At 44.8% G+C, this 12,442-nt stretch overlaps 1 protein-coding gene across 2 annotated transcripts in view; it reads left to right on the top strand.

The window, feature by feature from the left end:
- LOC119170332 (salivary peroxidase/catechol oxidase) overlaps positions 1-12,442 on the top strand; it is a 174,102-nt gene that overhangs the window by 86,661 nt on the left and 74,999 nt on the right. The window contains exon 1 of one of the 2 annotated variants that reach the window (XM_075876845.1): positions 10,527-10,550. The exons of the other annotated variant lie outside the window; for it this stretch is intronic. Coding sequence (XP_075732960.1) covers positions 10,546-10,550 — 5 coding nt within the window. The 5' untranslated portion in view covers positions 10,527-10,545. Of the gene's footprint in view, positions 1-10,526; positions 10,551-12,442 lie in introns of those variants that run through there. 2 annotated transcript variants of the gene reach the window in all.

Genomic DNA, 12,442 nt, shown 5'->3' with positions numbered 1-12,442 from the left:
TAAAAACAAGAACCAGAGCAGTACATTCAGGGCAACACGAACCAGGAAGAGCGAGTGCTCAATTCGTACATCCACGAATGACCACGAGATGATCGTGTTTTCAAAAGGCAACATCGGCACCGAGGAAACCCGGCCACCCTTTGCGCGCGTATACGCTATACTTGCCGGACGCAAACAATATATTACCATGACTTTTTTCTTTGCAAGAACCACGCGTGAAACGGCGAATGCGACGCACGTATGGAAAACGCCGTTCGCGCCCCGCGCAACGCCGCAGCACGAACTGCGCGTTCTGCAGCTAAAGCTGCCACCGCTATACGCCGACTACCTGCAACCACAGCTGTACATTCTCTCCTTTTCTCCCAAGGAAGAGAATAGGTGCACTGGCGCGCTGCGGTTCGTATAGTGTTCAAACAGCGTTCACCCGAGGAAGCGATGCACATCCGCAAGCGAAGCAAGCTCGACGTTCACACGAAGCTGCGCGCAGCGCGAAACACGAGCTTCTCTCTGCCTTTGATTACGCCAAGTAAACGCCCACGACGGATTACTCGTCAGAGCCAACGATTGTTATATGATTTCGACGACGTGCGAAGATCCTCGTTTCCTGTTTCGCCGGGCACGTATAGATAGAAAAGCCAGAGGGAGATTTCATTGCCGTAGGGGAATATATGATCGAAACAATACACTTTCGTTGCAGATTTAACAATGATGTGCTTTTCTTAGATGCCGTGCCTTCAGATTTTTGGGTCGAAGTTAGTACGCCTCGCATTCATTTATTATTCAATGTTCACTGGTAAGGTACGTGTAATCAAAAAAAGAGCAAAATGACAAAAAGCTGAAAAATTAAATTGGCGCTGCTTAGGAGCATGAATCAAAAATATGAGGGCGATGCCCCCTCAAGTAATATAAGAAGAGGGGGGGGGGGGGGCAAACTCTGCACCTTACACTGACTTAACAGAGAAGGGGAAGGGGGTTCTGCAACCAACCTTCTTCTCCCCTGAAAGGCCACCTTCCGCACGCCTATACGCATGCAAAAACTTTCAACACCCCTTCTCCTTTCCTCCTTCAGGCTACACCATAGAACGCAGCCATTCTAAAGCGTGTACTTCTACCAGACAGTGTCTCTTAGTTGTGAAGACATGAAGCAACAAAGTTAGCAACACGATGTGGTATTACGGAAAGCCGTCCTATAGGTCTAATCTTAGCGCACGTTGACTATGGCTCACATAACGAGTAGTATAAGCGTAAAAGCACACTAAAGTTGTCGATGGAATGATTTTAAATAGATATCGTTTGAGCACATTTTACAAGTGTGCTGATAACGCTAATAGGTACTTAATAATGGTAAATTGCTTGAACGGTGATGTCCAACAATTAAAAATTATGAAATCAGTTCGTTCTGCTTGAAAGAAAAGACAAAATTAACAGTTGACCTTAAACACCGATAAAAGACGGGACAGGGCAAGAACTAAAGCATTGTCCCTGCGCTGCACACAATTTCAGTTAACTAGCTCCCATACTTCTTTTCAGCATGGCGGCACCATGCACTGAACTCGCATAGTTTATGCGTTACAGCGTAAGTTTGTCAGCGTTGTAAGCGTTATAACTCATAGAGCGGGCAGGCAGACGCCCACTGGCTGGGAGGTCACCTCGAATTCAGCCTCGTATCACACCGTGGACCAGTCTGCGCCTGCCATTCAGAACATAGCATCGGTGGCGAAAAGGTATCGCTTCACACTGACCCACCCATAGGCTCACCTGTTTGAATTCTAAATCAGCGGCTCTCGACTAGGGAAAGCAAGCGCACGCACTTGCCTCGTATCAACGAGCGTTGATGATAAAACACAAGCGGTACTCGCTGTTCGCTGAATAAGCCATTGGGCGCCAAGGACCCCCGACAGGCGAAATGTTGCAACAAGGTGTTGCAACAAGGTGAAGAGGGAGGGAGGGCCCAGGTTGTGTTGTCACCGCTTTGTAAGGCAGCACGTTTTTTTTTTCCCCTTCTATCTTCTCATTTCCCGCTTAGGCATAAACAGAGCTGCCTATTCAGCACTTATGTAACTGCAAGACATCGCTTTTTCTAAGTATCATTTCGCTCATCAGCTTTTCCATCTTTCTTAATTTTATTTCGGCCATCTTTTTTTTTTTTTTGCTCACTGGTCCTCTAAAGTTCGTCACATTACTATAATCTTACTCCTTCTTTATTTGTATGAGTTTGACCTATTGTTAATTAAGCAACTAAGTTAGACTATTCCTCGCCTCGTAATAAATATCTATGCGTACGCAGCTATTTCAGGACGTTATAACACCCAAGCGCATCTCACACAAAGCACTAAAGGCTACAATGTTTTTTTCTTTGTTCGCTGTTTTTTTCGCTTCCCGGCAGCTACCTTTGGAAGGGGACGACCATGCTTCCTCCGCACACGCACGGCGCAATAGATCTCAGCCACTGCACGAGTCATTATGTCGTTACAAGCGCCCGCACAGGACGTAATCTCGGCCGTACAGGCAATTCAGAACACCGCTTCAGGTCGCGAAATGGTGTATCTTATGAGTGCCAGCGGCATATATGCAAGAGAAAAAACGCGTGACACGCTCCCGGGCATCCAATGTGTAGGCTATATATGGTAAACTTCGAATAAAAGAGGACAGTGGGCTAGAAAAAACACATGGTATTTAATTACCGTGCTGTAACTTGGAGCATCTATATATATGCACCTTGTACATGGTGCCACACCTAAGCAGGTAAGATGGTGTCACGCCGCTTAACTTCGAACACGCGAGTTCAACTCCCGACCAAGGCAACCGTATTTACATGGGCACAAAATATAATAATCGCGTACTCACATCTTAATGTAAGATTAAAACTCTAGGAAATGAAAACCAATCCAGAGTCTCTCATGAGCGCCTCATGATCATCGAGTTGTTCCGACCCGTAAAACTCAGAAGTGACAAATTTCTTGCGTCTTCGTCGGTGATTTGATTGGAGGGAAGCATAGCTTGCTCCTACTGAGAAATACCGATGTCTAAATTAACATAGTAATTGCATTGGTCGATACATAACATGGAAATACGGAGCCGTGGGACCTCAGCAGAGTAACAGACGAGTGGTGATGTTGAGGTTTAAACGAATAAACGACGGATGTCATGCGCGCCTTTCGAGCACTGCATCAATTTACCTCGGCGCTGTTACGCGGGTACTTTACCCGCGAGTTGTGTCGAAGGGAAGTGCAAGTGACCACGCTACATCCACTGTTCATGCCAGTGCGCAACGCGGTCGTAAAGGAATAAAGAAAGCAATGGCGACAAGGAAAAGCGCGTGGTATGCATACACCTGACCTAACGTGAACAGTCCTGGACACCGCATGCCATAACAAGCCAGAGGAAGTCGCTTGCTCGGCTCCAGCGACTCGGCAAGTATAGTGTTTGAAAGCGACTGGCCGGTATCATTGTTTTATAATCTCGGCTTCCCGCAGCCCCTCGCTTCGCAGCTGGGCCACGTTCCTCCACTTGAACGCGCAAGTGCTCATTAGGGCGGGTACGCTTCTCTCTCCGCATTTCACTCGCATCCATATATACCACTCTCGGGAAGCGACGTTTCGGCCTGGCGAAGAGCAAAAGTTGGCGCAGTCAAGTCGTAAGAATTAGCGGTGCGGCACGAGACGCTGACGCCTGCGTTAGCACGAGGTCGATGAAAGGCCTTGGGTGACCGCTTAATTTCTAGCTTGCTTTTTTTTCGCGTCTGTACACACACAGAAACAAGGTGTGTAACGTGGCGCCAAACCCTCTTTGCGAATTTGGCGTTATGGTAGCAGGGACGTCACTGTTCTGAATACTGAATCAAGAGGGCGTTAGCGGTAACTTACCGTCCTCGCGCTATGTTGCGTGCCTCAGTTTGTTTCGTACTTGTTTTCCTTCCTCTCTTTCTGTTGGTGAACGGTTAGCGGTGAGGGCCTTTAGCAGAACTACCGTTTTAGTCCTCGTGTTACGCTTGTTGTTCATAGACTTTCCAACCACCTTTTCAATTTTTCTTTCGTCTCCATTCTAAGAAAGAGCGCACGAGTCTGGGCACTGCATATGTCTCCTATTTTATTCATACGACCCCCCCCCCCTTCGTTCTCTTTCATTCCTACTTCTCTCAAGTTGAGTAATCTTCAATTCCTACCATCCGGTTATTATTTTGTTTTGATTATCTTGAACTTTTTAAAAATTATTACCGGCGTTGCATGGCGTCTATCGAAACCCTAAGCAAAACTGCAGCATTCTTTTGGTATCTTTTCTCATATTTTGTGAGAGAGACAAAGTGGGTGAGGGCCATCGTTACAAATATTGGCATTGCCGTTGGATATCACACGCAAACTCTTTGCTCTCTTCTCCCACCCCCTCCTTTCTCTCTCTGGCTCTCGTTTTCAGTTAACATTGACAGTTTCGTATGTTTCCAAGCCCTTTCTGCGCATATTAAATCCACATATATATATATATATATATATATATATATATATATATATATATATATATATATATATATATATATATATATATATATATATATATATATATATATATATATACGAAGCCAACAAGAACGGAAGTGGTGCTATTTGCATGATAAGCATCTCTCACTGCACGAGTCGTTTCCGGAAAGGAGTAATCTGCATGTAGCGAACCGGCGCGAGTATACAATCTTACTCCCCCTCCTAAGCCCCTTTCATAAGCGCCCACATCACGGCCGCTGTGGCAGCCAAAGCACGTCTTCATCGAACTTCAATGCGCGCAGAGCGTGAATGCTTCTCAAATTTCCAAAGACCCTCCACGGACCACTCCCGGAAAAACGTGGATATAAATGACATGGTTGTCATATAGGTTGCTCGCGTATCTGGCTGTTTGATTTACAGCACTTCGAACGTAAATTCCACTCGGGCCGATATATTACAGCTGCGTAACATGATGTCCTATGTTCGCGTCGAATTGAATGCGCTATAGAATATATATGCTTCTGGGTAGAAGCTAATTGACGGGTCCTGCGCAAGAAAATGTAACAGCGTGATGGACTTGAACGAACACAGCATGATGTTTCGATTCATAAGTTATACCAAGGCACTAGATGGTTTCGCTACGCAACCCTACGTGGCTTGGGCGCTTTAGCACGCGAGCAGTGATCATGTCTTGACCAACCGTCTCGGTAGAGAGATGAGCCATTCTGGCTGCCAGTTACTTTCAAAGAAAGATAAGGTAACAATTACGTCTGCAAGAGCATTGTCGGCTGAACGTATGTAATACAGTTAAAGGAGCGCATGCAAATAAATTAGATTGTACTGGTGTCAGCAAACTACATAAATTTTAAAGTGGCTCGACAACACCGTGCATTTTGCACAAACCTTTTCTAAACTCTACTTATGGTTTTGGTAACCATATCCCAAACCTGCTATTAATTATCGATGCCTACGTCATACAGAAAATTTTCACAAGATGTTATAGATTAATAATAATATCGCATGCCACCCAGCACTTACTGACCAGTACTGACTGACTGACTAACTATAACGTTGCGCATGTGCTTCCTTTCTCGCTTTTCCTTCATATCTCAAGATAAGAACGAAAGCGAAAATATTGTGCTATATAGTACCATGACGCTTCAGCAAACCAGTGAAGCTGCGGAGAAGTATCTAAAACAAAAACAAAAATAGAAGTAACAGTGTGGTGCGGTGCTGACGATCACGTAATACCCCCATTAGGCCCTTCCGCAACGTTATTAATTGTAACGACCGACATCCTTGAATAAAAAAGAAAAAAATGAAGAAGCCTTCCACTGCGCGCATATTATTTACTGCTCAGACAGGAAGCGACCTCTCGCAGTTGCGAATGATTTATGGGGGAGGAAAAAGAAAGCATGCGCCAATAAAGAGAGTCAATCTAGTCACGCACCATCAAGCATTCCGCACGGCGGTCACTAAGGGGTATAACGTCGAGTGGAGGATGTTGAGCGAGGCAACTCAATCGCGAAATGGAATGGAGTAGTGCTTTCAAAAGAGATATTAGAGATGCGCCACCAATTCGCGCGAACAGATATACCCACAACCACAGAAATAAGACGAGAAAATCCGGAACGACAGGGCATTACTTGAAGTACCGAAGGAACCGACACTGTTGTTGCGAGAAATGGCGAGTTGTTTAATGAATTATTTGTGGAACAACTGCCAAAACTCGTTCGCTGATGAACGGTGTATACGCTTTCCTGATGTAGTTACCTTTTCTTAATGTATAAATCTCCTTTCCACGTTGTGTTTTTAGTTCGTATATGTACTCACCCCTCCAATATCTTGATATGCATGGCGGCAGTTTATGTAAATAAATGAAAGAAGTGAACAGCAGCAAAACTCAACGGATCTGTTTTCTGTAGAATATTCCCCATGCCATTCCACGTTGTGCTTTGACTATCCGATTCAGTTGGATTCAGTTGGATTCAACTGGGTACAATGATGACTTAAGTATAAGTGCACACAGTGAGCATAAAGAATTATGCTGAGCATTCAAATAATCCAAGCAAAAAAATTATCGTGACGATGGCTACCATGTTAATTTTAAAGCTTTTTCCCGTTTATGTTTAGTGCTTTGATCACCAGTATGTGTAATCTGTGACAACTTGCCCTGTTTAAAACCTTGTTAGGTCATACTAATATATTGACCCCAAAGCACAAACACACAGACAAGATTCCTACAGCAAACATGAGCAATAAATATGTGCGAACCCCAGAGTCTTGCTTTGATGTATATGCATGTTATATACTCATTTAATACGACGTAGTATTTTACGAATATGTTGCGTTTACAACATTGTAAGGATGCATGCGTGCAAAACACAAACTTTGCACGAGACTAGAAGTACCATCCGCCACATTCATGCCAGCATCATTCTCCCTCTTTCTTTCTCTTACATTCTCGCTCTTCGTCCGATCCCGGACGAAGCCTTAAAAGTGGGCAAAAGATTGATTGCAGAGAGGCGGTTTCAAGAAAAAAGTAAAGGGCATATGTAAGCTTTACCGCATAACAGCGATGGCTGCGGTTCCAGGCGGATACGAAAATTATGATTGCGCATAAGTCGGAGAGGTGCGACGGCTGAAACGCGGATGCGGCTGGAATTCTGCGCGGAGGCTCCAAGGCAGCGTTGCTTTTCAACATCGACGGCACCGAGCAACGACCCAGCGTGTGTCACGCAAATGACACGTCGATGTTGTTTCCGCCCTATTTGCTACCACGTCAGTGAACACGTGGAATTTCCGACTTGATGACCGGTCTCTGTTGTCGAATACGCCCGTGCGTCTCAAACGCTGTCGACGCGACGCTACTTTGTTACGCACACCTGGGACCAAAACGACACAATTTATGTGTTTTAAAATGTGTTAACAATTTAAAGTACTTGGTAGTCTACTATGTGAGAGCATAAAGCCGTCCCCTGGGCCGAATGGCACCTCTTACCGACCAATTTATATGTCTATATGGTTACTTGTACTCGCAGGCGAGCATCGGATGAATTGTTGACATCTGCGGCATATTCGCCAACACGCAACCTGCGCTCGTGGTCTGCTTAAGTGCTGCCTAAGGGCAATAGACAGTAATACAGAGCTGCGAATTTATATAAAAGATATTTTTAGTATTATTTAGATTTATTGATCGTAAACTTTTCTTTATAGATTTTGATGTTTGTTGAACTGCATCGTGCTTCCGTATACGAAAAAAAAAATACATGAAAACTCACTGAAGTGCTGCGCATCCTCTTTACATGTAGTCTTAGCGCTTCATCACAAATCACCTGCACGAGCTACTACAATAAAAGGCGATTTGTATGCGAAACGCGACACTCATCGCAATTTTATGGATACATAGAACTCCAGGCTAGAAATAAATGGAACGAACAAGTACACACACAATGCCTTCCGATCCTATATGAAATATATAAAAGCCTATATAAAGATTGCTATAAATTATTTGATATGAATATGTCATGTTTTTATAAGTGGTAAATACAAATCATTGCAATACTACCATTAACTCCGAGCATCGCTCATACACATTCGATGCTCTATTATAGCTGCAGCTGTTAACATTTCTTGGCATTGCAATGCAACGCTGTGTCGGCTGTCGTATGGCCTGTACCCTTCAACAATCTGTAAAGCTATCGAATAGAATGGATGGTTTAATTGTGTTCGCTAACTGCAAATGAGAAGATACCACCGACGCGATCTTGTATCACTATTTCCAATTTTACAAAAAATCGTAGAGCTGCACAGTGCCATTTGAGCAGTACTGACAGTCGATTTTATACTGAAGAAGAATCTTTAGGACCTCATCTTTGAACTCATCAACTCATGAGCCCTTCCACAATACTTGAAGGCAACTGACTTGAGTATTCATCTGTTGATGTGCGTGTTTTTGTGATTATCTGCTATTATGGTTCTTCTCACTTCCTCTTTCTCTCTCTCTTTAGGACAATTGACGACTCTAGAACTTACAGAAGCGTAAAGAAGTTGTGCGACAAGCAAGTACTAAAATTGACCACGACGCTGTACGCTTGTACATTAATATGTAACAAGTAGCCTGTAGAGGTGTTTGTTTAGTTATGCAGTCGCGCTCCTTTGAGACCGTTCCATGTACTCCAGAATACGCAAGGACTTCTAAAGCAGCCACTTTGGAACCAAGGGTAAAAGTCCGAGAGTCACAATTCCGCAAGTGCTTTGTCAATATGAAACGGGAAGGAGCCCATGCAGACTTGTCCCGTTTACCTTGTATTCTATTCTGGCAACCGCGACAGCGTTTAACCCTCTGAATAACGCACCAGTTTATTGAAACCTTATTTTTTTCTTATTTTTGCGACCTTTTTGTTCATGGTGGTCCAACCGAGCCTCTTGTGAAGCGGTCCTGCAAAAAGCTGACCACACCAGCACACAGAAAAGCCAAAAGCTCTCGCTCACACGCACGCACACATACGCATGCATGGTGGCATTGTCTCCCACCGCACAGACGGGCCAGAAGACAAGCAACAACAACCAGAAGACAAGCAACAAAAGCGAAAGAGCAAGCACGTCGACATGCAGACAGCTTTTTTGCCGCGTTCTCTGAGGATAGTATCACTGAAGGTGGTCCCAGGCATGTACACAGCACCAAGCGGCACGGCACTGCACGTGTATACTGCAACCGTTTGCGTACAACGTAAGCGAGAGAGCGTAGGGCCGTTCTCTATAGCGTCTCCATCCTCTTCTCCATAGAGGATCAACTAGCGAACCCAGGCCACATAGGATGCACACACAGACGCACAACTAGGCATAGACTAAAGAGAGCGAGTGTTGGAAAGGGGAGTGTGAGATGCAAGGGACGTATAGGAAAACGCAAAGAAGACTCTTAAGACTTTCTCTCTCGCCTTCTCGTGCACAGCGCGCGCGAGCCAGCCTTCCTCGGCAGGTCCAGTGGCCTGGTTTTCCCTCGCCCCGTCTGCGCCAACACAAGCGCTGGCAATGGGGGCCAGACTCAGCCGCGGGAAGAGCAAAAAATAACGCTCGCAGCACGCGCTTCATCCAGAGGAGAGAAGCCGATTGAAATCAGCTAACGGAGTATGCCCAAATCGCGTGCCGTGCAGAACGAAGGCGGCAGTAGCCGGCGGGATCTGCGCCGGAGGAAGAAGAGATAGCGAATAGTACGTTTCGGAGGCTATAGACAACCTCCTCTCGCTAGGTCGTCGACCATTAATTGCGGCATACTACGACGTCCAGCGAAAACTGGCATCAACTTCCCCGCGAAAGCCAGTCATCCCACGGACGTGTCTCAAGACATCGAGGAGGTCTGTGGACAACGCAATAATCTTCTTCAACGGTGGCTTCGAACTCCGTCGAACGTTCTTCCGCAGACCAGTGCCAGTACAGTGCCGACAGAAAAACAAACCTTTGGACAAAGAAGGCCCATCGCACCTGTGGCACCATCCGGATGCTCCACTCCGGAAAGACCAGGTTGGACACGGGGAAAACTCCGCTAGGTCTTCCTGCGTGAAGACAGCGCGGAAAGTCGAGTGCTTCCTGTCATTTTCGTCGTCATCGACTTGTAAGAGACGCAGTGTAGACTATATACCATCGATCACGAAAGAATGTGGCTTCTAGATTAGGAGTGGCAAAACAAAGATACGAGACAGTTTCGCAAGGATCCGTGTGTGTGTGTGTCGTGCGAGCAGATCATCGGAGACGTGTACGTCATTCCGCCGTCGGTCGTTAGAAATTCTTCGTTCTTCTTTCTCCTGTGCCGAGTGTAACAAGAATCGCAGGATTACCTCCCACGTCCCTGTCTAACCCGGCGCAATCGTCCACTGACTAGCATCTCGGAAGACAGCCTCGCAGAGCACCGCTGGTCGGGTGCCGTGGTCGAAGTTAAAACCTAGCCTTCGGTGTGAGAGGAACGCTCCGCGAAAAGCGTGCATAAGAACCGCCGGCTGTGCGAAGTCATTGTGCTGGTGGGGGTTGTGGTTGTGGTCGTTCGGTAACCGACGCGGGAGACGAAGTAACAATGTCGTAAGTATACACTGGGCTCGCCCCACTTGCTATTTGTGCCCCGCCTACACCACGTGTCTTTGTGGCCGCGTTGCGTATCTCTTAACGACAATGTGTCCGTGTATTCGTCTAAATTACGCCCTTATAAGAGACCCTAAGACCACATGAATTATGCAATCGCTAACGATTTACTTCGTGACACTAGTCACCCGGAATAAGGTGATTACTTGTGCAAACGGCCGGGAAGCCATCCCAGGCACGCATGGTACCGGACGTTTCTGTGAACGCTCTCGCAGGAAGTATGATTTATTGAACAAGTAACTGCCATCGTGCACCTTAGTGCAATGTCTCTTACCTCTAATCTTGATACGTGGACTAAAAGCTGTATTGATGAAGGCTGTACATCTCTTAAGTCAGCTTGATCTGGAAGATATACGACTAAACATTTTTAAGGGGAGTTCCGTTACACTTACAGAACGTTGAGGGCTTACAAATGATCACTGATTGTAGTATGTTATGGGGCACATATACGTGCGAAAGGAATATGTTTTTTTTTCTGGTTTGCTCTTGTGCTGACTGCTCTACAGAAAATGGATGAATACTGGAAATGCGCTACCTTTAGCTAGGACTAGTGTTGCGATTAGGTATTTTTGCACAGGTGGGAAATACTTTCAAGTAGCCACTTTTTTGTTGTATCCTTTTCTATTCGAGGTGTAGAAATTTGTAATGTGTTTCCTGTGTATATCTGTACCATTACCTAATAACTTCGAAAGAATTCATCTATTCTTTTTTTGGTAAATGTATTTTTGTCATTGGGCAGTTCATTTTGCTAATATATTCAGTGTCAAAACTGGCTGACATTTTCTCTTCCAGACAGTTCGAGTGTAAAATGTTTTAGTGTGTGCGAATACGAGCCTTGTTCCTCTTAACACCGCACGTGTTTTGGTGCTCGAAATACACCATGTGATTAAGAAAGCGCATTAAAAAACTAGAGAGTCCAGGCAGGCGTTCCTTTCAATTACAAGACTTACTAGAAATGTTCTTAGCGAGTCATCTTCAGTAAATGGCAAATATGTTCGTGAAAGACTTGCACAGAGTTGGGAAACCGTTTGCGATCAGTAGATTTACACACTCATGCAGGAAATGACGCACTTGCACTTATATTTGTAGACAGAGTCTATAGCTCTGTCCGGGGACCTATACCACCTGTTTAGTTGGCGGTAGACTTTTGCACATGCATATGAAGACTACAACGCGCATATACGACTTAGTTAGTGGCATGATCGAAAGTTAACACACGCCTCCTTCGTCGCATTGTTGTTTTAGAAAATTTCATAATGATCTCTTCATTTAACCAATAGTTTGTGTTGCAGTACTAGTTAAAAATTTATGCTTTAAAATATTTTTAAGTTTACCTCTTAATGAAAGCACATTGCATGCGGTCATGCAACTTGTGAAGCTGGCGAATGGGTGTCACCGGGAAAAAGTACCAGAATGCTGAAACTTGTCACTTCCTCTTAAATACCGGCTACTGTTGTGAGAGAAACTCACGTGTGAGGCAGTATTGCTAATGTGAATGATGAAAAGTAATAAAATGCGGGAACGTTACAGTATGCGTAGTCATGGTATAACGCTTGAAATTGACGTAAATTAAACTATTTAACCTTGTTCTTGTGTTGAATCCTTGCCGACAGTCAAACTTCTGCCATACTTAATAAGGCTTGGCAAAGTTTTTTTTTTCTGCCTGTTCTGTGTGTTTCTGGCTAATCATTTTGATTGTCCTGCTGTCTTTAAGGTTCCTTGAGACAAATACTTCGATCTATAATGTCAAAAAGAGATTTGAATCATATCTTTGTTCCCATGTTTATTCGTTTCCACTTTGCTTTCACTAACGACGAAAAGAAAGTTTTTAA

This window comes from Rhipicephalus microplus, chromosome 2, assembly GCF_043290135.1.
Source record: "Rhipicephalus microplus isolate Deutch F79 chromosome 2, USDA_Rmic, whole genome shotgun sequence".
NCBI lineage: Eukaryota > Metazoa > Arthropoda > Arachnida > Ixodida > Ixodidae > Rhipicephalus > Rhipicephalus microplus.
The sequence above is the reverse complement of the archived record's forward strand: the minus strand, read 5'-3'. Positions and strand labels throughout refer to the sequence as shown.